This window comes from Notechis scutatus, chromosome 2, assembly GCF_049901735.1.
Source record: "Notechis scutatus isolate UNSWTSFEM ecotype Mainland chromosome 2, rNotScu1.2, whole genome shotgun sequence".
Lineage (NCBI taxonomy): Eukaryota > Metazoa > Chordata > Lepidosauria > Squamata > Elapidae > Notechis > Notechis scutatus.
In genome coordinates, this window is record NC_142010.1 from 100199366 (window position 1) to 100225423 (window position 26058).

Below are 26058 nucleotides of genomic sequence, written 5' to 3' on the forward strand. Positions count from 1 at the left end.
GAAATACTGAAGCAATATACAGAATAGTTATTTGTATTTAAGAGATTTATTAAAAAGATGATAGCACTCAAATATTCCAGCACTTTCAAAACCCTGAAAGGACATGAAGGCTAGGCCGGTGTGGTCGTTTAACAGTGATCCCTTTTTCATTTGAAAAAAATATATATATCAGGACAATTTCTGAAGACAGTCCTATTACCCATACCATTTGGCATTAAAAGCAGCTTAAGGGCATCCTCTGTTCGCAGAACAAGACAATGCCGCCTTCAGAGAGGAACCACTTCCTCCCTCTTGGGCAGGTTCCCGGGGAAAGGCTCCGGTGTCCTGCTGTTCCTTGAGACAATACTTCACTCTTCACAGACCAAAAGGCAGGTTGAATTCTTCTTTACATCTCTCACCTAGGCCTGCCTTAGTACCTAATCTGTAGCAGGAAGGTTCGGATCTGCATGGGAGATAATTCAATGTGTGCCGGGTCTAGGCGAGTGCCTGATTGTCGTTCTGCTGCTATCCCTATGGACAGAAGGAGGTTGATAAACAGTGACAGAATACCAATGTGGTATTTGGAAGGAACGAGAAAGGGTTATTGAGAGACAATGGGATTTACAATACTATTCCTGCCAAGAAAGTTCATTTCAAGTTCGGTAATTGTGGGAATTAATTTATAGTTAATGGCCAACTCTTGCCCAGTCATACAAAATGCAAGCTTTGGGGGGTAGGCTAGAGAGGCCACTTGGGCTCTGGAAAAGCTGCCACACATAAGATTTGAAGCAAGATAGAGGTTAGCTTATGGTGTGGTTCGCCGGCAGCAGGTGTGGACGGTTGAGGTCTCCGAGAGCAAGGACTCAGATGAGGGGCCTGCGTGTGCTGTAGGGATGGGGCCAGGGCCATCAGGGAGTGGAGTGCTGCCTTTGGAGATGGTGGAGGCTGGCAGCAGTGATTCAGAGGACCCCGAGGAGCCTGTGCCCAGTGCACGTGCACGCAGGGCTGCTCGTAAAAAAGAGCAGCTGCACGGGCGACTCAGGAGTACGGCTGCAAGGTAATGGCCTCTCCTTTAAGAGATAAAAGCCAGCCTGAGAGACCGGGATTCTTTGCAGGAAGCCAAGAAGTTCTTGCACTTCAAGCCTTGGGGAAGTTCGGACTATCTTGGTTTGTGTTTGAAGACTTTTTGTTTGGAATATTTCTTGGCAACTTAATCTAGTGTTTTTGGCAGCCTTGCACAACTTGGCAAGGCTCGTTCTTATCAGAGACAATTAGTTTTAATAGGGATTCGCAGAGAAGCATTAAAAGGTTTTGCTTTTATCTCTGCTTGGTGTTTATTTACTTGGAACAAGGTTTGGGTCAGAACAGAACAGTAAGACTAATTGCAGGTTGCAGAAAGATACCTTAGAGCAGTCCCTTGAAGTAGCTTTCAGTACACCTCAATTACACTAAATACGTTAGGATAAAAAAGGACTAAGAGTATCAGTTTCCTTGAAGCCATAGAGCAAACTGGCTCTATGTCAAACTGGTGGCCCATGGACTGGATGCGTCATGCGCAGGCCATGCTCACCCCAGCTCTGGGAATGGGAAATGTGAAACGTCACATGGCAGCAACGTGACACAGCGAGTTTGACACTGTACACTACTGTACACACAGACCTGCAATTCCGCTTCAACCCTCACCTTGAGTTGACTGCCAGATGAGCCTGCTCACATTCTCCCGCTTCTGGTTTGCCGACAAGTTCATCTCTTGCACAGTGAAGATGTTGAAGGAAGAGAACAAATTCTGACCACGTGGAAAAAAAAACAGGAAGAATCTAGATTGGGATGTTGGCTCCAGTTGACTCTCAGTGCTAGACTCATCCTGATCAGGTTCTCTTCATCCTCCTGACCCACCCAACTAAATCTGGATTTTCAGTTCTGGTCTTCAATTAGCATTAATTCAAACTCTCCCCTGTACATATCCTGTGTGCCCCGTAAATCTAATAAAAATGTGATACGCTAGCCAGGAAATTCAGATCTCAACTGGGCGATGAAAACCACAAGCAATTGTGACTATTATCTGCAGGATGGAGATACCAATGCTTCCCTACCTGATAGGTTTAGTGAAATTCAGACAAAATGATAAGTACAGGATACTGAACTTTAAGAAATTACCCACTTTGGTGGTAGTTTAACCCAGCTACATGACAGAGAACAGTTCATACTGATTTGAGTCTCTAATAAGAAACCTACCAGCAAGTTAATGGCAACAGGCAAGGAGCCATTGACCGCCTCCCCATATTCAAACTGGTGCTCTAGACGGATGAGAACAGCATCCGGTTCCCACTGGGCCAATGTCAGCAAGTGTACATTCGAAGGAAGGGCATGCCGGAGAGCAGAGAACTGAGGATTGGGAGAGAAAGTATTGGACTAACACACATTGTCCGATTACTCTCCCTAAAAAGCCACAATGTTGGATAATGTCATTGACTTATAAACTGTAAACATTAAACACAACAAAAGGAATGCCATTGGATACTAAACAATATGCAAATTATGAAAAGCAGGAGAGGATAATCGACTTAAAAAGTTAAGCTTACATTTAAAAACTAACGGAGCTTTGGAACTTGGAGCATGCAGGCAGCACCTGTCCAAAATTCTTTAAAACAGTCATGCATTTGCCTTAGATTGGGCAACCATACTCTGCAGCTGCCACACAGGTCCTGGAAAAGGTGCCGCTTTGAACTGTTGCACAAAAGTGCTAAGCTCAAATGTCCTCCTTGGACTGCTTTGCACTCTTAAAACCCTCACAATTAAAATAATCTTAGAAATACCATCCATCATTTGTTTCAAAAGTATTTTGACTACTAATAAGTAAGGCTTGGGATATTTGAATACTGCTTCTCTCTTTTTTTTCTTTCCCTCACCTCTTTGACAATGTCGTGACTATCGGGTGTCAGCACCACCTGTGGCGCCATGTACTCTTGCTGGGCCCACAGACGGTGCTGCTCAGCTGATGATTCCACTGTGTCTAAGAATATAAGGTGACGACCTCGCACCACTAGTCCATTGTGATATTCACCGGGTTCCAGTAATGGCTCTTGTACACCCCGGTTGTCGTCATGTAGCAGCCTTCTATGTACCTGAAAGACACACACACACACGAAAGTGGAAAGCATAAGAATGGCAGGACAAGTGCTGGAATTCAGTTTGTTAATGCCTGGTGCCGTGGGATGGATACAGTATTGAAGATGCCGAAAAACAAGTAATCCATAAAACATAAGTAACTGACAACACCAACTCATTTAACCACTAGTCTTGTTATAGATTCACATATGAGTTTTTCTTCTGGTTGTAGACTTCTCACCACTTTGGTTGCTGATTTTTTTGTTTTTTTTTGGTATATTTTTATTGTTTCTTTTGTTACATCGTAAAACATCATGGTATCAACAGCGTTCTTGGCATCTATACAGGTTTTTGGTTTAAATAAAATACATTATATTACATTTCTCTAATATTAAATAATAGCTTTAACTATGATTACTATTCTAATATCTTTATATAATTTACAAAATTTTGTTTTACTTTCTTAAGGATTATTTCAGTTAGGCTTTTTGTCTCACTTCTTAGTTCTGTTTGTTAACCATTTATACCAATTGTTCCAAATTGAAAAGAAATCAGAGCCATTGTTTTCTTTCAGTTTAATTGTTAGCATGTTCATCTCAGCACTTTCCGTTACTTTATGTATTATTAGTTCTTCATTTGGGGTTTTCCATACTTGCGCAAAGGCTATTCTGGCGGCTGTTATAATGTGTAATAATAAGTATTTTAGTTCTTTCGGTAATCTATCTCTGATGATTCCTAAGGGGAAGATTTCCGGTCTGAGCTCAATCTGATACCCAGTGATCTCTTGTAACCAATTTTTGATTTGGATCCAGTATGTCCTGGTCTCGGGGCATAACCACCACATGTGATAAAATGTACGGTCAACTTTTTTACATTTCCAACATTTGGATGTTGGGATAAATTTTTGCTAATCTCGTTGGAGCTAAATACCATCTATAAAACATTTTTCTTTGTATGCTGCGGATACCATTAATTTATAATTTACGTTCCATAATTCCTCTAATTACGTCCCATTCCTCTAATTCTACAGTGTATCCAAAATTCTTGGTTGCTGATCTCCTTTACCTCAATTTCCTAGTCTTATGTTCTTTCATCTATTGAAACTGTGGCTTTTCTACTTTTGGGGCTAACATTTCAGATGAGGTGCTCAGCTTCCCCAAGTATAAAGGAGAGAAGATGGTTCTCATAGTTGGGGAATTAATTGGAATTAATTACAGAAAGAACTTGTCCTCTGTTACTCTACTAACCTCCTATACTCACCATAAGTTCAAGAGAGCCATCAGTGAGGCTACTGCCACCCTGTGAGCGATCTGTCAGCACTGTTAGCTGGGTCTTCTGGTCCTGAAATAAGGAAAAAAAGGTTGCACAGTCCTGGTTGCATGCACGAACAAACCTCACCCTGCAGAGATGCTGCAGAATTACAGGTGATCCCATCACTGGAGGATTCAACCTACATTAGATAAAAGCTACCCATATTAGTCTATAATTATGCTTGTGTGGGCAGGAGACCCAGAACAACCAAAGCTGCCAGGAACCATGGGATATTATTACCTTGATGTACATACGAGTATTCACAGGGTAGTAGTTGCCTGCCACTGGCTCAGTCTGGCTCAGATTCCATGTGACCCTGTAATCACGCCTTCTCGGGGAATGAAAGAGCAAATTAACTTCCTGATTTCCTTCATCCAGCTGAACCTTGCAAAAATCAAGGTGCACCCCCTCCCCAGCTCTTATAAATGGAAGTGAGAGACAGTGAGGAGGGTCACAGCAAAATGAATAAAAAGGGCACTTAGTACAACCATGGCTGGTGTTTTAGCTCCCACAAATTATCTTTGCAATTTTAGTCTGGCTTGTTGGATAAACTCAGCCATTGTATGAGCCTTGCCCAGCCTAGACAGTCTCCCCACACAGGGATTTCAACTGTGATAGCGTCATTGCTGAGAATTGGGAGAGTTGAAATCCAGAAACCTGAAAAGTGTGCAGAATGGAAATCTACATTACAGTTTTATAAGACATGCTGGTAGCAATACTTGCAACATGACTGGATGCCATCATTTTGGGGAAGGCTGCTATAGAGTAAGCCAGTGGCTCTTTATACACTTTCATTTGCTCATATAGGATTGGACAGTAAATACAAAAACACGAAGTCTAATATTTTGCTTAGGGTTACTGAATATGTTGTGACCAAGCATTTCAAAACCAGAAATATCTAGCTAACAGTTTGCACTATAAGCCACTGTGTAGTTCTGGCTGCAGGTCAAAGGACTGGTGAATCTTCCCATTCCTAACCCCATACCTTCTCTCCAGGATCTCACGTCCATTGGCGTCTGTGTAAAAAAGGCCTCCAGTCTGCAGATTTGTCTCAAACCGGCTGATTATCTCCTTGCCATAATGATCCCTAGGGAAAAGCATGGAAGCCAGAATCTTGTGCTAAAGGTCAACAAAGCACCCCCCTCTTCCCAACCACGTTCCGATGCTTACGCTATAGGAATGGGTCCTACTGTCCATTCCAGTTCAACATATGGCTGCCCAGCATAGAGGCGCACCACTTGGGAACACCAGTTAGAGAAGTTCTGGTACAGCTCTTGCACTACTTGAGTCTGCCAAAGAGAGACATAAGGCTGCTATGATCCTCACGGGGCTTCAAAAGTACAACTGCCCTTTCGGCAGTAGAAGGGGCCCAAATGAGTTTTGAGAGCAGCTTCACACACAAAGAAATACTAAGCACATTAAAGAGATTACGGTTCCTTTAAACTCAAAGGCTTAAAATCATACAATGGACGCCACCTTCTGGCAACAAGAGGAACCTTAGGAAAATATTTTAATAAGAAATTCGATTACTCCGGTTAGACGCCTCGGCTCCTGAAAAATGAAAATCCTCCTTTCCGACTAAGAACAAAAGCTGGTTTTATATTAAGCTTTGGTGAATTCAAACCCGCCAGCAGAGATGGCATTTGTTGGAAATGGTAAAACATTAGAGGCCAAAAGCTTCCTCTGTGAGGGAGATGAGCAGTTCTTAAATATGAAAAATAAATAAAAAATAAAAGCAATTCTCACAAGACTCCATTCATAAAATGAGATCAGGCATAGCAAAAACTTAACCTCTCTTTTTTAAATCCCAAAATACCGGGTCTAGCAACCTTTTGCCTGCCAAAAAAGTACATTCTCTCAAGTGAAAACAATTGAGAGCCACACTATGCTGAGAGGGGCAAATGATTGACCCTTTTCTTTCCGGCATCTTCTCTTTTCCTTCTGAACATCTTGAGGTAGGACAGCACAGTGCTGATCAGATTAGATTGCAGAGGACATAAATATCAACAAAAGACTCTCTAATGTAAACAAGCATACGTTTGTGCACAAATTCCTGCAAATTATAGTATTGCAAGGTAAGAGCTTTTGCAGGAGCAACTGTACAGCAATCCTTGCAATGCTCTAGCATGAAGAAGTCGAGCTTCTTTTGGTTACAGAATATGATGCCTAGCAGTTTATGTCGTGCTATTTAGCTTATTAGGAACGTACGTGAACTTAGAACGGAGGCAAAGACAAATCACTTCTGAAAAACCTTGCCAAGAAAATGGCAGGGACTTACCCAGATGGTTTCCAAGAATGACACATGAGTGAATGGAAGAAGAAAAAGCATTTAGCAAATTGATATAGCTGCCTATTCCACAGAATTTGACTTATGGAATATGGGTTGAAAATACAAATAATCCATGGAGGCTATAGGATGAGAGTTATAAGCCTTTTATGGCTGCCATCCCTGCTCTTCAGGGGTGGGGAGACAAGTTATTCTAGTAATTGTGTTCTTCCCATTAAGCAAGTAATTAAGCAAGAACCACCGAACTGCCAACCTTTCTGACTGACAAGCTGAACGTCTTAGCCACTGAGCCACCGCGTCCTAGTAACTAGGTAACTGTTTTTATATTGCTCCATTCCAAATGGCTTTGAGTGACAAGCACTAAAAAGGAAATATCATAAAAATGCAATAATGGAACAAGCCATCAAGGGCAAGTCTGAACTTAACACTTCCCAATCAATCCATTAATCTTTATTACAGTTACAGACCAGCAAAATATTCTCCAAATATTCTATCAGAACCGCATTTCTGCAGTTCTGCAGAAACTCAGCAGAGGCAGCTGTTTCACAGCAGTGGATGATGGTAGCTCCTATGACAGTGATGGCTAACCTATGACACACGTGTCACTCGTGACACGCCAAGGCACTTTGACTGACACGCCTGTTGGTGTGGGTAAAACCTGCACATTTAGAGGCTGCCTGTGCTCTGCTCCAATCCCTGCTCCCTGCTTGTTGCGTGGAGGCGTGGTGTCACCGCTGCCGCAAGATCTTTGCAGCAGAGAACCAGTTTTAACCACCATAAACTGAGGTTTGTCAGTTTCATTACCTCAGGAACGCTACAGGAGGAAAGGAGATCCATGAGGTTCACAGCCCTGTAAGGTGGCCTTCCGATCCCCACATCCTGCACCTGCAGCCCTGAGACCAGGGAGACGAGTTTCACAGCCCTGTGTGATCACCCCAGCCCAGTCCGTCATAAACCAAATTATTGATATTTCTTGAAGTGACACACGACCCGAGGAAGGCTACACTTTTTCCCGATTTTCGACACACCAAGCTGAAAAGGTTAGCCATCACTGTCCTATGATAAATACCAACTACAGAATCAATGCAGGTCAAAACTCTTGGGGATGGGATCCTCAGCAGGAGTTAACTCCTGGATCACTGGGCAAACAGATCAATTTGGAGCAGATGACTTTGAGCTTTTCCTACCTTTATTTGATATACACGAACTTTCTGGGCAATGGGAAAGGCCTTGGAGGTGTCAGGACGGAAGATATAGGCTCCAGATGCCTGTGGAAATGCTGCATTCCCAACACTAGCATTATACCTGGAGAAGTGAGCCAAGAGAAGGACATGAAGACCATCATGTCTACAATAGCAGAACAAGAACTCATTAACCAATCCCAGCAGAGGATAAGGAATGCCAAACCATCCTAAAAATGCATCCGCCACCAGTCACCGTAGGAAATAAAGCAGACATTCACTTCTCCAAGCACAAAGTAATCTGACCCACCAGAGGAAGCTTTGGGAAAGCGGTAAGGAGATGTTCTTGTCCAAATTTCGGATCTCCTTCATCAGTCCTGTGTTGGGGTCAAATAGAACTTGCAGATGCTGTAGCAGAAACACACACACAAAAATACTATATCAGAGACCCCCATCAGGAACAGCTGTTTGGATTTTTAGTCTGAATGGTAGCAAGTGAAGAAGACGATCCAGGAAGTTCATTTTCAAAAAAAATTTTTTTTGCCACTTTCTTATCTATAGAATAGGAACATTTTCAGCATCTCTTTATTTACTATCTAATATTTGACAAGATAATTTTTTGGTATTTCCCTTGATTTTCCTTTTAAGAGCTGTTTCAGCTTCCCTTCCCTAGTGCAGAGAAAATACACCAACCAAATGACAAAGGGAAGATCAGCCTGTACCTCATTCTCAATCGACAGTGTAAGACGTGCTGCAGCAGGCTGAGGACGCAGCCTTTTCAGCAGCCTGGGACGTGTTGAATCCTTGCCAGACAACCGAGAAACGGAATAGGTCCTGTAGCCCAATGGTGGGAGAGATGCCTGAAATACCAGTTCATTGGTGGCACTGCCTTGGTTATGCCGCACAGCACGGGTGAAACTTGATACAGGGATGATCTGGCAAGGAAAAAGTAAGATTTTTTAAAAATAAGATAAATGATAAGAAATTGATTATTAACAGTTCAGGGTCCACCCAGAAGAAAAAACCTCCCGCTCAGCCCAACCTTATTCAGAGCAGAATAATTTAGCATACATTTCCTTTCATTCCCTGGAACAACAGGAGCCTGGATCCCTCAAAGATATCACAGGATTTTGTCCAATGCTTTCATTTTACATAAAGATAGGATAACCTTTTAATCAGCAAGACTTTGCCTTAACCCATAAAAATTAATATTCTCAATTGATCAGTTAGTTTTGTAGGCACTTCTGACATAAATACAGTGCTTTACAGCACTCTCTGCGCAGTTACAACATCGGTGTATTGTTCCCAATAATCTGGGTCCTCATTTTATTGACCTCGGAAGGATGAAAGGCCAAGTCAACCTTGAGCCAGTCAGAATCAAACTGCCAGTGGGCAGAATTTGCCTGCAATTCTGCATTCTAACCACTGCACCACCAGGGCGTATTGTTAAACATTTTAACAAGGCTAGTTGTGTAAATATTTTAACAGATAAATGATTAAGACACTAAAGACATTGTGATGACAAACAAGCCATACATACTTTCTTGTGGAGCCTTAAGAATCCCATACTGAACTTTGTTAGTGGCTTCCATGCAACACCTGGGGCTTGGGAGGATGGCCCACTAGGGTTCACAGTAATGCCTAAAGCTCTCCAAACCAACACCTCCTACCTCATTCAAAATATTCTGACCGTCAGGAGCTACAACCGAATAATGGCTTCCATTCACAGGCAGTCGGATATTCCAATCCACAGAACGGGCCAGAGGGTTATAGATGATCACTCTGAACTGCAACGGTAGTGAAGAAATACATTGAGCAAAGGAAGACTAACATCAGATGCTAAAGAGCCTGATTATTTATTTATTTAACAGAAACTATATATCATTATTATAACTTATATACCATCCCAGTTTATCAACCTGAAGCTCTCTAGAGCCAGAGCCTTAAGGCTGAGGAGTGACCTGGGAGGCTCCCAATTTCTAGTTTGTAACAAGGTGAAGGATAAGAAACTGTACGGTCTCTTACAGTGGGGGCAACTTCAGTTAGCGAGCAGACACTGATGTTGAGGTAGGTGCAATAGATGAAGTTTTCTGTGCTGCCGAGAAGATTGGCAAAGGCATTATTCATCACAATCTGTCAAGTCAGGGGGAAAAAACCAGCAGTTAAGTTCTCTCCTCCTGCCAGAAAGTTATGAGTGTACAGAAACACCACTGGGGGAGAATCAGTGAAGGTCTTAGGCAAAGTCTTGGATTCAAAGCCACTTGAAGAGTGAAACAAACATTGACAAGGAGAGAAACTAAAAGTGGCTTCTGCATTTCCCTTTATGTCATCATGGGCAAGGTTAGGCTACAAAAACCAAGTAAATGTCCACTGCAAAAAATAGCTTGATATCGCAGAAATATGAGTCAATTGCATATAGGAAGATCCCATGGCAAGATCTCAGGATGCTGCATTCTTAACATGGAAGAAAAAAGGAAGACTCCTTTAAGGGGCATATGGTGGCTTTCACAATAAAGGAAACACGGTGTGGCCATGTATACATGCCCCAAATCAGGTCAAGGAATATCAGCCCTTGCTGTTACGACATGTGAAAATCAAGCAACATTTTTGCAGCCAGAGAAAGTGCTTTTACTTTTTTTTGGTATCATGTTGTCCAAGAGCTGCAGTGATGCTCATACCCATACATATGTGGTGGGAGAGAAATAGTGGGGGAGAAATGTTGCTGGTTTATGCACAAACCTGGCAGGCATCCCAACCAATAGACAACTGTTTGGCATAGTCATTGGTCACATGCTGCTTTGCTGTGCCACTCACTGCATCGTGATGCTGAGCTACTGCCATAGCCTGGCCTACAAGAAAGAGACCACAGGTATCACACAGTAAAATTATGGGGTCCCTAGAGACTTGGGTGCTGTGGGAATGGCCACTGTTTTTATTCTTGGCTTGTATCCGCTTGAAGGGGGGGGGGGGGGGGGGGGGGGGGGGGGGGGGGGGGGGGGGGGGGGGGGGGGGGGGGGGGGGGGGGGGGGGGGGGGGGGGGGGGGGGGGGGGGGGGCGTTTTTTGTGGGGGGGGCGGGGTTGGGGGGGGGGGGGGGGGGGGGGGGGGGGGGGGGGGGGGGGGGGGGGGTGGGGGGGGGGGGGGGGTGGGGGGGGGGGGGGGGGGGGGGGGGGGGGGGGGGGGGGGGGGGGGGGGGGGGGGGGGGGGGGGGGGGGGGGGTGTTTTTTTTTTTTTTTTTGGTTGGGGGGGGGGGGGGGGGGGGGGGGGGGGGGGGGGCGTGGTTTGTGGGGGGGGGGGGGGGGGGGGGGGGGGGGGGGGGGGGGGGGGGTTTCTCCCATGGTTGGGTTTTTTTTTTTGAAGAATATGGTTTTTTTTTTTTTTTTTATACCAAGGTGCCATTGGCCAGAGCTGGTCTGAACTCTTCCTAACTGGTCTGATGGTCGTCATGGCAACTGCTACCATAGTCACTCTCTTAATAAAAGCTCAAGGTGAAAGCCCCAGTCAACTCTCAAGGAGCCCACATACATACGCAACACAGAACTGTTAGCGTTGCCGTAAGGCCCAAAGTTTGCTTTAGTGCCAACTAGCACTTCCAACTGGTTGCAGATCTGCAAAAAAAGAAACACTGAATCAAGAGGACCACAAAGCAGCAGAATACATTCTATTTAGAAAACGTGAAGGCTACCAACTTGCAGGAAATTGTTACTGAGGCGTTCATAGCGTTTCAAAGCTGGTCGGCTGGTGAAGTAGCCTGTCCAGAACTGATGGGGACCATCGGCATATGGGAAGAAGTCATCGTATTTCATAGACCTGTTCAAAATAAGATCGGTGAACCAAACTCCACTTTTGGATGTGGAATGCCAACCTTCTCCTAGTTTCAGAATAATATGAGCTGATCAGAAGTAGAAAGAAGCAGGAACATCACCTGAGTGAAATTCATCTTCAGTGATGTTTTTTATCATGATACTTAAGATGATAAAAAAATACAGTAAACCCAGATCTAGAGTAAAAGTAGGCAACTATTACCTTTCAAATATTTTAAGATTTCAATTACTATTCCCAAAATCCAAAAGCATTGCCACTGGCAGCAGCTACTTTGGGGAACTGTGGCACATTTGCAGACAACAGAGGCCTAATGTACCACAAGTTCATGCGAGATCAGTAGTGCAAGATCTCATGATACTGATCTCCTGTGATCTCGCACTTTAGGCGTCTATTCTTTATGAACTGAGGCCTGGACTTTTGCAAATGGAGGAAAGGCCTTCCCTCTGTTTGCTCATTCCTTGCCAAAGCCTGCAGGGAGATTGCGTTCCTGTAGGCTTTGGCAGCCCTTTGCAAAAAGCCTTTGCTGGCACCAGTGGAGCTTGGGAGGAGTGGGCACATCCCCCCAAAGCTGTTCCTACTGGCAAAGGTTGCTGAAGCCTAAAGGGATGCAATCTTCAAGAGTTTTTCTGATGAAAAAGGAGGCCCAGAAGTCCTGTGCGGCTTTCCAGGCCTCCTTTCTCACTGGAGATCAGATTGACAAGGCCTCCTTTTTGTCACCGGAGGCCTCGTCAAGCCTTTTGCTGATGAGAGAGGAGAAAGTAGGCAAAGAAACAGGCTGGAGAGAAGACAGATCTTCATAAGGTAAGTCACCTGGCACAGCAGGATGGGGAGGGGAAGCAACTGTGGGGACTCCAGGGGAGGGAGAATGAGGCATCTGTGGGTTGGGGGAGGCCTTGGGTGGTCTGAAGTAGGTGGCTTGTTCCATCACTAGGCTTCCCCCCATGGCCTTCCCCACCCTGAGATACCTCATGCACACTTAATGAAGTATGCAGTAAATTAGGAAATGTGTGGGAGAAAACAGGGAGTGATCTTGTTCAAGGTATGAGATTCACTCCCACGAATCCTCGGGTTATGAATGGAATGGGCAGGGGCTCCATTACATTCGTAACTCCAGGACTACCTGTACTAAGCTTTCCTGCTGTTTTGTCAGATGAGCTATGACTTCACAGTTTCAACATGGCCAAGGCAAAGAGGAAGCATAATAAATCAGGAGATGGATACATCAAGCATGACAACTCACAAGAAGCAAAGAAAGAAAGGAGGCTGAATGAAACTAAGCAGAAATGCCTCTAAGCTGCTAAGGCTGCCTGCTAGGCACATCAAATATCTGCTCTTGCTGCTTAGCAATCCCAGCTTTTTTGCTAATATTGAGAGGGCATCTTAAAGGATGGATTCAAATTAAGCACCTGCTCAGGCAAGAGAATGGTGAAGACAGCAATGAGCAGCTCTAAATACCAGTCAGCTCACCAACCAGCCTGCCTCAGCCCTCTCACCATGTCATGTTGGCTTTATTCAGCTCCCAAAGATAGCAGCTTGGAGTTGAGTAGAGTACGTTGACACGGCTGCCCCTCAGTTGCTAAAAGATCATATTCCAAGGAAAGAAACATGTTTATTTGCATTTCCTCTTGGCAAATTCATCACCTTCCTCCTACCTATCTGGGCATCTTTTGGTATGCCTCTCTGTGAAATACATCAACCAGAGACAGAAACTGGTGTGGTTCCAACTTGTGCCTCCACATCCCTCAGAAGGCCTGACTCTGTTGTATTCCTTCCTATCTAAATTAACAGAGGCCTCAAACCCTGAGATGTTGTGTTGGGTAAAATATCTCTTTCCAAAAAGACAGACCGACAGCCCACGCCAGGGTACCTGTGCATTCACATGATAGATCAACTTGTCCATGTTCTTGTACCATAGCAGGGCGTTCTCGTACTGGAAATCAGATCCCATCGTCATGACAATGTGGTTTGTGCGATAGTGTTTGGCCTGAAGAGAACATTGAAAAGTAGTAAGCAGGTCTATTTGTCACATAGCCACTCCCCTCCTATCCCCAGGAATATTGTTAACAACATATACAACAAGCAGAGTGATGCTCAAAAGCCTCAAGTGCCTAAGAATCTAGGAAAAAAGTCCACCATTGCAGATGTGATGAACAGGAAAAAATAAGGAACAGCGGATACTTAAGGTTTCCTAGTGAGCTTATAGCAGTCATCCGATCTAGTGGAAATATCTTGATTCAGCATTCAGTATTTTGCTATAATATATGGCCACTTCTCAATTTATAACATCTTTAGAAATGATCAAGAGTTCATATGTAGCTTAGTTTTACTCATAAATATGGGTATCTTTCCCTGATATTACCCCTTGTTTTCACCTGGGCAGCTGCAGTTCCCAGAAAATAGGCCACTATACTTTCCACATTGTTCTCGTCACTGTTATTGTCCACAATAGGATTGTCAGAGCAGATTTGATCCCAGCAAAGAGACATAGGGGGGTTATAACCATTTGGCAGGATACCTATCAAGAGACAGGAGAAATGAGAGGGAGAAATTACAATCTGGGAATCAGTTTCAATGCCCCAATTGTTAAACACACGATAATGAGGCAGCAAAGGACCAATATCCAATATGATTTCCTTCAGATATGTGAGACTGTAGTTCTATAATCCTAGGCCAGCATGACCCGTAATCAATGGTTACAGCAGATGCAGTCCCATGCTTTTGATGATCCTGGACTGCGTCTCCTTCCTCCATCTACAACAGTTGGACAAGAAATCAGCTCTTAAGGCAAAATTTCAACACAGCACATCTGGAATGCTCCAGATTGGTGAACACTGCTATTATATGTGGTTATGTGAAAAAGTAAGTACCCCCCCATTGACATTTTTATTTTTTTCAACATATTTTAACAAATACATTTTATCTTCAACAAGACATATATAAGGGGGATGTAAAATAACAAAAATGTGTTAGAATATTTATGCTTTGTAATCAGTGGGGTGATTCAATTTTTTTTACTACCGGTTCTGTGGGCATGGCTAGGTGGGCATGGCCAGGTGGTCATGTGACCATGGGGATGGCTATGTGGTGTTTCCACCCCCTTTCGCAGCACCCCCCCCCCCTGTGCCCCGTTTTTTGCCTACTGGGCCTCAGGGAAGCCTGGTGAGGTAAGTAAAACAGCGAGGAGGGGGATCAGCTGTGCCACGCAATTTAGATTAGCTAGAAAGCAAGAAAACCAATGATTTCCTGTTTTCTAGCTAATCTAAATCACGGGGCACAGCTGATCGTTGGAAATACGGTTGGCCCAAACCGGTAGAATGCCACCACGGTTTGTAGTCCATTTTGTAATTTAAACAAACATAGTTTTGAATGTGGAAAAAATAAGTACGCCCATACTTTTATCACTACTCCAAATACCTAAATTTAGAATCAGATACATCAGATCAGGTGCAAATGATCTGCATTGTTAGAGAGGATCTGGGAGGAATCTACTTTATTTAAACCACATATATTTAATCTGATTTGCTCTTTGCTGTTGAAGTGCATGCTCCAACTAGATTTCTTTTTAGCAAAACAGCACTCAGAGGCCTTTGGAAAACCAAACAATTGAACATCAATCATTCCATCATGGAGAAGATCATCAACAAATGAAGATTGCCTACAACTGTCAACTTGCTCAGGTCCTAGTTGTCCAGCTGGTTCAGTGCAAGACCAGAATGCAAGGCACTGAAAGAAGTTAAGAATCCCAGAGGTTTATTACATGAACAACAACCAGAACTTCTAGAAAAATGTACTCTAGTCAAATGAGAAAGGTTTTGGCCATGTATCAGAAGACGTATTTGCTAAAAACCAAAGATGGCGATTCACCATAGGGTTTGTACTTATATGTCTTACTTTTTCACATGCCTATATACATTTCTTTCATAAAGATGATCTGCCCTTCAAAAACGGATGCAACCCAGGCAATAATGCACACAGGATTCATGCTAACCTATGCTCATGTCCATTAGGACATATATAAAACTGATGCTGTCAATTCACATACAGTTCTATTACTGGAGCCACTGAAATCAATTAATGTATATGCCCTGGTAGGCAACTAAGTCCTTGGCCAAAATTTAAGACCAATTCCCAAATGCCCATCAGCTCTTGCCTTGGTAGGCAAGCTTTATGAGCAAAAATATCTGCAGAGCACCAGGATATTGATGGTACTAGTCATCATCTTCTGTTTCTTAACTCGAATGGGCAGCTAACTACATTGCAACTTAAGTCTTCTACATTTCCAGATCTCTCCCAGGTCAGCCTTGCTCACCAGTGAAGAGATCAGCTGAAGGTGGATCCAGGTTTCTGCTTGCACGCCACAATTGCTCCATTTCACGCAGTGACTCCCGGTGGAATTTATCCTGGTAATCAATACGGCCCAAGAAGAAACCATCATAGCCCATCTGGGAAGAATGGCAAGTGAGGGAACATAAGTAACTTGAACTCAGAAAAGGAGATATTTAATAAACTGGGAGATCCCAACCCATATGGTAATTGATAAATTACAAAAAATTTACATATTAACACACTTGGAACGAAAGGGGAGAAGATGATAAGTGTTAAAAATTCTGGCAAATGTAGAAGTTTGCAAGACCTGAGCAAACAGAGAAGCCTGCTCCCGACTGTGCCCAAAAGGATCAATGTGCCAGGCTACACGAGGTCGGCTGCATTCTCCAAATGTCTCTTTCAGGAAATGGAGCCCGAGACTCATCTGATCAATGACAGCATTGTAATGCACTGACGCCTCATCGTTCATGCACCAACCACCGTTCACAAACTCCAGGCGCCCTGTTGAGTGAGAAGCACAGGCAGAAAAACAAAAAATTATTAACAATAGGGCAGAACTTTGAAACCTACACCGCAAAGCAGCAGAAACCTTCCTCAGCTTGCCATTGCATCAGTATCATCCGTGGGGGTGGGGGAAATGCTCTGCTTTTCTCTTTAGTTCCCTGCTTCTGCCCAAGATGTCCTTCCCGCGATACGTCACATGTGACTCAGAGAAGCCAACAATTGATCAAACAAGCGCTCGGCCCCTCTTGCTCACCTTCTGCAACCAGCTGCCGCACAGCCTGGCGCATGGCTTCCGTTTGCAGCTCCCACCAGCGAGCAAAGAATACCACTTCCACATAGATGAAACGCTTGCTGGGGTCCGCCAGCAGCTGAGGAATGACAGAGTCGAGGATGTACTGCACCCCAGCATGTTGGATGTCATTGCGGACTGCAAGGCAAGAAGCAGAGGGAGGCTGGGTCTTTGCTTGTCACAATCACAGGTCAATGGTATTTCCCATTTCTGAAAGAAAAGCCTGGCTTTGTTGCACCTGTACCCACCATCAGCTACAAAGCCACCTTCCTGGCCTTGTGCCGCTTCGCCTTCCCAATCCACACAGTAACTGGCCTTGCTGGCTGGCAATGAGAATGTCATGAAAACATCTCTGCAAGGACATGACCTTCAGAAAAGCTGCTGAATTATTCTCACCTGGGATTCTGTACATTACCATTACCAGTGATTAAAGGATAACATGTGTTGTTGGAAACTTTCTGTTTCCATGACTCTATTCTGGCCTTGGGAGGTAGGCTGAAAAGCTCACCCACACATAGCATGTTGCAATCTGGAGGAGCCAAGGCCTCAGTGATTTTGTGTGTCAAGGAAAGGGAAACTGGAAAATAGAACTTGGCAGTAGACTGCAGCAGAGAGCCAGCGGCCTGGCTGCTCTTATGGCTAAAAGCACAGGCCCCTCCTGCTTAAAAATGCCCCTCAGTCATGAGTTCTCCAAATAGTCTTGGAGCTGCTCCTGGTTTTTGAACCTTGATCCCCAACCTTGGTCTCTAAAACATGTCAAGTTTTGCTTCTTTCATACCGGTATTTTCTTCAAACACTTAAGACATCTCATAATGTCTACTACAGTGGTGGGATTCAATTTTTTTTACTACAGGTTCTGTGGGCATGGCTTGGTGGGCGTGGCTGGGGAAGGATACTGTAAAATCTCCAGTCAGAGGTGGAATTTGCCGGGTCTCAAAATTTCCACTACCGGTTCTCCAGAACTGGTCAGAACCTGCTGAATACCACCTCTGGTCCACTACCTTTTACAGCAGCTCATGAATGGTAGCTGAAGACCAAAATATATGAAGATCTTCAATTCCTTTAGGATCATTTGCTTACTTCAAACAGGGAAAGAAATCTAAAGATGCAATCTATATTGGAGTCAAGATTTGGTCAGCAGTTACAACTTCAGCACCAAACTCCAAGGCGCAGCAAGAAAGGCTGGCGCTGATTTAAAGCACAAAGCACACAAAACTTTCTTTTCCTTTCCAGGGCTTTGCTAGATCTTGCTACAAGGCACCTCCTGCTAGTTCATAGGGCAGCTCCAACTCACCTCCAAAGAAATACTGGTCCACTGTCTTCAGCCAGCCCACATCGTCATGCGTGTGAGGGATAAGGTGAACATTGAGCATGTCAGGTTTGGTCACTGGGCAGGACTAATAAGAGGAAGGGGAAAACAGGAAACACCTGAGATGAAAGGAGGATGTAAAACCCCTCAAGACCGTGCCCCCCCATCCAAGTCATAAAAACTAAAAGGTAAAGATGCATTTGAGTTGAGCTCAATTCCTGGCCACTGCATCCATAAGGTCCCCGTGGCAAAAGGACAGACATAATTGGCCACTGCTATATTTTATGATGTTCTTTGAACTTCCCAACCCAGGCAACCATTCTGATGTTCCCAAGGGGGGGCAGGCCCATCCAAGAATTAATCAGGACCAACCCTGCTTTGGTGACCAGTCAAGGTTGTCTGGAGGCTACGCTTGCTGAAGTTCAGTCTGTATAGAGGTAGAACAAAATCATCACTTGTTGGAAGAACCACTACCAAATTTAGGGCTCTGGGAAATATTGCTGTTTGCTAAGTATGTTTGACCACCTACCAATGGAAGGCTAAATATTCAAATAAAATAGAAAAGACTGGCTCACAATTGCTGGGACCAGGGCTCTTTGCCAGGCGTTTCTAAGCCTAATTCAAAATATTTCCAGGCACAGGAAAACAAGAACCGATACCTTCCTATTACCGTCACCCATTTCGGCACAAGACTTCCATAATAATTAACAATCCAATAGTTACAAAGTAGATAGAGAATGCAGTGGGAAACAACTGATAACAATTTCAAAATCATTAAATAACTCGGCAAAACTGAAACTTTGTGTCTTCAAATGTTTTTCAAGTACTGTACAGCAGTGGTCCCTAACCTTTTTTGTACCAGGGACCGGTTTCAAGCAGAAACATTTTTTCAAGGACGGGGGGAGGAGGAGAGAGAATCCGACTTTGGTAGTTTGCTTGCAGACGTTTCATTACCTGACTAGGTAACATCTGATGTTGTTACCTAGTCGGGTAATAAACGTCTGCCAGCAAACTCACCAAGTTCAGGGAGCGCCTTGGTCCTGCCTCCCTCAGCCCCATCCCTCAGGTGTCTCCCTCCCTCCCTCCCTCAGGTGTCTGCCTCGTTCCTCTCTCAGTCACTCTATCGCTCCTCCAGCAGCCCAAGAAGCCGGGGGGTGGCTTTTCCTGTCGCCACAGCTTCCCCGAAGCGCCCGTTCACCCCCACCCCGCCCGCCCGCCCGCGTTCAATCCACAGTGCTACGTTCTACCTGCCTGCCTGCCTGCCTTCTTCGTTTCGGGCAGCTTGGCTGATAAAAGAGCGAATAGTTATTATTCTCAGCCGAAGCTGCTCCCAAACAACCAGACAGGCAGGCAGGCAGAAGGAGCACTGTGGATTGAACCGCAGCGGCGGGCGGGTGGGTGGTGAAACGGCGCTTGGAAGCTGCGGCGACAGGAAAGCTCCCGGCTTCTTTGAAGCAGTTTCTTCCTGTGCTGGTGGAGGAGCGAGCGAAAGCGACTGAGAGAGCTGAGCCAGAGAGCAGGACAGGCTTCGGTTGCTTCCTCCCTCCCCTTCTTTCATTTGTGTCCTTGATCCCGATCCCAGCAGCATTCACCGAAGCGAAGAAAGCCGCCATTTTTTAAATTTTTTTTTTCTTTGCGGCCCGGTAAAGAGTGCTCCACGGCCCGGTGCCGGTCCGCGACCCGGTGGTTGGGGACCCCTGCTGTACAGTACTCCTGAATGTACTTGAATGCAAAGCTTGGAGAGCAAGAGAGTTTTTAAGAAAACCTGGACCTGACCCACCCAAATTCCAATTTCCACCTGCCCCAGACAGCCATGGGGGTTTGGGGGAAGAGGTTGCTTGGAGATAGTGGGTATATATGGGAAACAAACGATAAAAATATTACAAAGAGCAAGGCTAATGCTTCCTACCCATTAATACCACTTCCAGCCTGCTAGCTCTAAGAAGTTTAGGATAATAAAAGCAGAAGCTACTTTCTAAGTGGTTATAGAAATAAGGTCCAAGTTCTGATTCTACTATCACAATTTCAAACTTCCCCAGATGGACTTGCCCAACAGGCTATGTTAACCTAAAACAGGACACTTTGTGGTTTACTGTAATATAGCAACCCAGCCAAGTCCCCCTCTAAACTGTGGAACTTGTTTCTGACTTAAATTATGTTCTTAATGTCCTAAATCAGGGCTGTCAAACTCGCAGGCCACAGGCTTACTTACTTACTGGCCACGCCCATGCTTGATTTAGCGAAGGGGGAAAAAGTCATAATACGTCATGTGATGATCCTGTGACAACACAAGTTTGACACCCCTGTCCTAAATGGTAAATCATTTACTATTATTTTGGCTATTGTATTATGGCAAACTGGTGAGATTAGAAGATGAGATAAAGAGAGTTGGCAGAGAAAGAAACTGGGATTTGGACAGAAAGAGTGGGAGAAAGAGGAGGTTCAACTGGACAGGGAGAAGACAGAGGAGAAAGCAGGTGAAACCAGTAAAAGTTATACCTCATCGGGGAGTGCAGCCCAACATTGCTTCCTGGAGAGACTGGAAGTTGAGGATTATGGGCCCTATGCAGGAGGTCAATTGTAAAATATTTCTCCATGCAGTTGTCTGCAGTAAAGATTTACTGAGGAGTGGAGATGGCAACAGCATGGTGACAGAATAGATATTATGATGCTCTGGTTAAAAGGAGAAATCTGAGACAGGAAACTAGAAGAAAAAAAAAAGAGAAATAAGCAAGCATTGAAAGCAAAAAGGAATGAAGAGAAAGAAAGAAGCAGGGTTGAAGAAATGGACATTTACAAACTGTACCAACCATAGAAGATACCAGGCAAGTCTGTCAGAGGAAGACTGCTCTCGTTCTGGCTTTGTCCTGGATATATTTGTAAAACTCTAGAGGAATGGAAGACTCCATGGAAGAGAGATGAGAAAGAAGGAAAACGGATACAGTAAGCTAGATGTGGGTGCACTGGAAAGATGATATGTTGACTAGAAGCGGTCAATCAAAGGTTGTGCAAGAGTTGGTATGAAGTTGGAGGAGCGAAGTGTGACTAATCATGAGGTATGTTGCTGACACATCTAGCCTGACTGGGAGAGGAGAGCTAAGGGGAACTTACATAGAGGAAAGAATAATTATAGTGATAGGCAGGAGGAAGTGTGGTAGGAGAGAAGGGATGGGGCATTGCAAGGGAAAGGAGATTGAAATGTATTACCAATTTTTACTTAAGACCCTCCAATCTTACAAGATGCATAGGGCATCTGAACTACTGGTGGCATCAAATGGATGTTTCTGAACAACCAAGTCTGTCTGCCACAAATCTAGTATTTTCTACAATTTGACCTAGGATGTATACTCTATCTGGATGAGGAAGAGGAGAAAAGTTGCCCCAAATGTTCCTGCTGCAGCTTATCTAATAATACAGCAGATAGCTCCAAGCAACATGGAGCCCCAAGAAAAACAAGGCACCCATTTCTTGGTATTTCATCTATGTTTATAACTTTCCATTATGGTTACTCAAGGCTTTCACTGCTTCAGCTGAAGACCACAAAAATACCACAAGATTTCCAGAGGCAATAAGGGAAGACAAACTCAAGGTTCCCACAATGGCCTGTGCTGTTGCTGTTGAAATGCATCCTGGCCTTGACAAGAACTCTAGTTTGGCTGGAATTAACTCCAGCTTTCCTAACCAGGTGCTCACCAGATGGGACTGACCATAACTTCCAACACCCCTAGCCAGCATCAGTCATGCTGCTAGAGATTATGACAGTGACTGGAACACAACCTGAGAGCATCAGGTTGGGAAAGGTCAAGATGCCATAAAATTCCCACAGTGTGTGAATAATTTGTCAAAATGCCTTTTCATCTTATATCTGTTGCACTTGAGATTTTTTTCCCAAGCAGGTGCCACCCTCAAACTTGGTTGTGAATTCTGGAAGTTGTAGTACAAACACACTAGGGATCCTGTGAGGATGGAAGCAAAAGACTCATCATGTGTCAAGGGCAGGAACATGAAAAGTAGACAACCAAATGCAGGTGAACTCTAAGCCAGAATGCAGCAAACTGAGCCAGGTGACTTTCAATAAAGCAGTTTCTCAGAACCTGGAGATTAGAAGGATTTGTTGCCTAGAATGAAACTGCCAGATTTTCAGATTAGGAGTGACATATGGCAGTAGAAAAACAAACAGCAAAGTACCAGACAGTTTATTGAAAAAAAAAAATGGCCCGTGAGCTGTGAGTTTAACAGCCCTGATCTAGACAATTTACATAATAAGGAAAAAATAAGGAGGTTAGCAGATTTCATCCCAAAAACTCTGGAAATAGAATTGGGAGACAGTATCACACTGCCATATCACGCCTGCATGCATGCACACCCCTCCCCTCATTATTTACTGTCACAAAACATAGCAATAGCTTCCAATATATTTGGCGTTAAAAAACAAAATTGTGGCAAAACTATGGGCTTTTCCTGCTTGCACCTATCTATAGACATGTGCCAAGGATAATTTTGTTTAATGCCATATGCCCATAATCTTGCTTTCTGTTTATCTCCTCTAGGAAATCTTGTCACCCTTAGCTGAATGTGTAAAATTATTATCTTGGAGGGAAGTTAGGTGACTATAGTCATTTGAATAAAGGGGAAAAAAGTGGAATAAGGATAGGCAATGGGACAGCCAATTTCAGATAACAAATAATCAGAGTTGGAAGGGACCTTGTAGGTCATCTAGTCCAGCGGTCGCCAACCGGTGGGCCACGGCCCACTAGTGGGCCATGAGAAAATTTTGGTGGGCCACAAAGAAATCTCACCTCCAGAGCACCCCCACAAAGCAATTAATCCAGGCTGCGCAGAAACACAAGGCTACGCCACCCACATGGCCCGCGGGAACCCTCCCCGCCCACTCACTCTTTACTTGGTAAACTTGCCTGCTAAATTGCTATTTTTCCTTTTTCCAACCATCATCTGTTCTGCTGTGCCGGGAGATTTAGATTAGCTAGGAAGCAGGAAAAGGTTGGATTTCTTGCTTTCTAGCTAGTCTTTAGATCTTCAGCTCAGCACAGCTGAACCTCCCTTAGGACTGAAGGCTTGCTTGCAAGCAAATTCAGTGCAGACTCACGGCAAGCAAATTTGAGAGACTGAGCTAGCCGATGGCAGATAGATAGATCACTGAATGATTCTGTGAGCAACTCAATCTGCTTGCCTGCTTTGCCTGATTTTGGATATAAGTTCCTTTTTTTATAAAAAAAATCAATATTTACATACATGGTGTGTTGTGAGTTAATTTTGTGAGTTTGCTTGCAAGCAAATTTTATGTGACAGACTGAGCTAGCCGATGACAGATGGATAGATCTCTGAATGACTCTGTGATTCTGTGAGCAACTCAGTCTTCCTGCTTTGCCTGATTTTGGGTAAAAGTTGCTCTTTTTTTATAAAAAAATTCAATATTTATATAAATATTTATAATATTTACATACAAGCCAGGCCCAGCCAGTCACATGACCGCCAAGCCACACCCACAAATTAGGCCATGCCCACAGAACCAATTAGTGGTCCCTGGGATCTAAAATTATGAGTTTGGTGGTCCCTGAGGTCCAAAAGGTTGGTGACCCCTGCTTTAGAACAGCGGTCGCCAACTGGTGGTCTGTGGTCCACTGGTGGTCCGCAAGAAAATTTTGGTGGTCCGCAGAGAAATGCCACGCCAAAGCACCCCCCCCAAAGCAATTAATCCAGGCTGCAGGGGGAACACAAGGCTGTGCCGCCCACATAGCCTGGGAACAGAAGGCTTGCATCGCTTGCATTAGAAACAACATGAGGTAGTGAGGGGAAGGGGAAAAGTGGGGAGGGGGGAACTTGGCTGGCCACTGGGTTGCTTTTTTCCGCTTCTTTTGTCTTCTGCTTTTGGATGCACACAAAGAAAGCAGCAAAAGTCTTTCTTTCTATCTCCCAAACTCTGCCAGAAATGAGTCTTTGGGAGGCATCCTGCTCCAAGAGGCTGCAAATACTCATTTCTGGCAGAGTTTGGGGGAGAGAAAGAAAAACTTCTGCTGCTTTCCTTGCATGCAGCCTAAGAACGGAACTCAAAGCAGGCTAGGAATAGGGCTGCCTTGGAGGGTGGGGGTGTGTGAGGGAGAAAGAGAAAGAAAATCACCAGCCCCCAGGTTAGATTGATCTCCCGCCCCCCTCCCTCTAAGAACGGAGCTCAAAGCAGGCTAGGAATGGGGCTGCCTTGGAGGGGGTCGGGATGTGTGAGGGATCTGTGTGTGTGTGTGTGTGTGTGAGAGAGAGAGAGAGATCCATCTCTGCTGGGGAATTAAATTCAGAGGGGGGGGGGGAATTTGCATGTCTCTATGTCTTTTCTTTCCAGCCTCAAATTGGGGTGGTTGGTGGTGGTGGAAGAGAGAGAGGGAGGGAGGGAGGGATCCATTGCTATTGGGAATTAAATTCAGGGGAGGGAGGAATTTGCATGACTTGACTGCTACAGAGTGACATATATCAGGTAAATGTTAAATAGTACTGTGCATTCAAATGTTTGTCCTGTAATGACTGGAATGAAAATGGAGTGGAAATGCTTGCTAACAAACTTTCTTAAGTGTGAAAGTATAGGGAAAAAAATACTAGTTACACATTACTCTTAACAAAGACAAAACATCAAGACTTTGGATTCCCCCCAAATCCAAAGGATGAGAGAAGCCCTTCCTTTCCCTTCACTCTACCCCACAATTCCCATTTATGTTTATGTTTAATATAAAAAATAAAATTTTTATATTAAATATATTATCTTTTTTAAAAATTTCATATTAGTGGGCCTTGGGATTTAAAAGTATGAGTTTGGTGGCCCCTGAGGTCCAAAAGGTTGGCGACCCCTGCTTTAGAAAATAGCTTGACCCCTTCCTCCCTGTGGCAGCCCCTCAAATATTGGAAGACCACTATCATGTCTCCCCTGGTCCTTCTCTTTACTAGACTAGCCAAGCCCAGTTCCTGCAACCGCACAGAAGCCAATCAGAGCCAGACTTTTGCAAAACTTCTGTTGAAGTGCTTCAGCAAAAGGGTCCAGTCCAATTTGGGAGATCCTGAACAACAGCATAGCATGATCTTTTATACAGTTGATTTCCAGAAATAGGGAAGTCACATTTCACAAAACTATTACCTCTTTTTGGAGTTCTACTTTGCTTTTAGCCTACCTGTCCATTTCTCTGTGGAACTGCACTTTGCCTGAGCTTACATGTCATTCTGCACCTATGGAGTTATATCTTGCTTAAGCTTTACCTGTCCTTTGTCCCTACTTGAGGTTTCTGTTGCTTGTCTTCCTGTTGCCAAATCTTGTAATTTGCTATCTATTTCTAAATTCACCTTGTTACATGTTTCTTCATCTCTGACACGTTGCACAGATGCATCTTCTAAATTTTTATTCCTTCCTAAAATGGGGGGTATGTTGCTTCTTAATAGCTGATCCATCGAACTGGTAGCCCTACACAGCTCTAATAAGCAGATCCTTAACTTTGAATTAATTCTTCTGTTGCGCTCTGCAGAACATTACCGAGGAATCTCCCTGATCTTGCTCTGCATATCAGAGTCCCATCTTTTTATTTTAAATTATTATACCATACCTTGTCTATGCAAGCTCCTCACTGCCGCACCCCTTTATTTATCAGCTCGGACTTTTCACAACAGACTTTTTAACCGATTTCCCCCAAATCCTTACCTGATAGCCGCATTTGACCGCAGATCCCCGCAACACCGCTCCCCCAAGGAAAAACACCAAAGCTACGGGAAACCTCATCGCTCCGACTCCGTTCCGGCAGCTCAATCACTGAGGCGATCATATGATTCCCTGCTCACGTGACAAGCAGCTCCGTGGTTGCGATAAAGAGATATCTCCCGGGTGGGGGGGGGGGCGGGGCGGGGCTGAAATTGAAACCAAAAGGAATACGGGGCGGAACCGCTTGGGGC

The 26058-nt window shown here is 44.4% G+C and overlaps 1 protein-coding gene across 3 annotated transcripts; it reads right to left on the bottom strand.

The window, feature by feature from the left end:
- Positions 1–27: 27 nt before the first annotated feature.
- MAN2B1 (mannosidase alpha class 2B member 1) lies at positions 28–26058 on the bottom strand. Of its 3 annotated transcripts, XM_087955553.1 has the most exons (25): positions 25811–25949; positions 20617–20821; positions 18103–18205; positions 16773–16946; positions 16323–16516; positions 15999–16131; positions 14062–14204; positions 13557–13673; positions 13183–13265; positions 11554–11674; positions 11394–11472; positions 10606–10715; positions 9892–9999; positions 9537–9653; positions 8589–8801; positions 8177–8274; positions 7873–7990; positions 5569–5687; positions 5384–5485; positions 4639–4726; positions 4348–4428; positions 2889–3104; positions 2215–2364; positions 1663–1765; positions 28–510 (listed from the first exon to the last, which is right to left on the bottom strand). In XM_087955553.1, exons 3-25 carry the CDS (start codon positions 18179–18181, stop codon positions 410–412), a joined length of 2847 nt encoding a protein of 948 aa, XP_087811679.1. In that variant the 5' UTR covers positions 18182–18205; positions 20617–20821; positions 25811–25949; the 3' UTR covers positions 28–409. The 3 variants fall into 3 exon arrangements, with proteins under 3 accessions (XP_087811679.1, XP_026537394.2, XP_087811681.1); XM_026681609.2 differs by lacking the exon at positions 20617–20821 and having other exon boundaries at positions 25811–26058; XM_087955555.1 differs by lacking the exon at positions 20617–20821 and having other exon boundaries at positions 18103–18236; positions 25811–25934.

Coding starts and splice junctions, on each gene's coding strand:
- MAN2B1 (XM_026681609.2), bottom strand. CDS start 25,888: ATGAGGTTTCCCGTAGCTTTGGTGTTTTTCCTTGGGGGAGCGGTGTTG. Junction 14,205..15,998: donor TTCAGCTGATCTCTTCACTG/GTGAGCAAGGCT, acceptor GTCTCTTGATAG/GTATCCTGCCAAATGGTTAT. Junction 10,000..10,605: donor TTGGTTGGGATGCCTGCCAG/GTTTGTGCATAA, acceptor CTGACTTGACAG/ATTGTGATGAATAATGCCTT.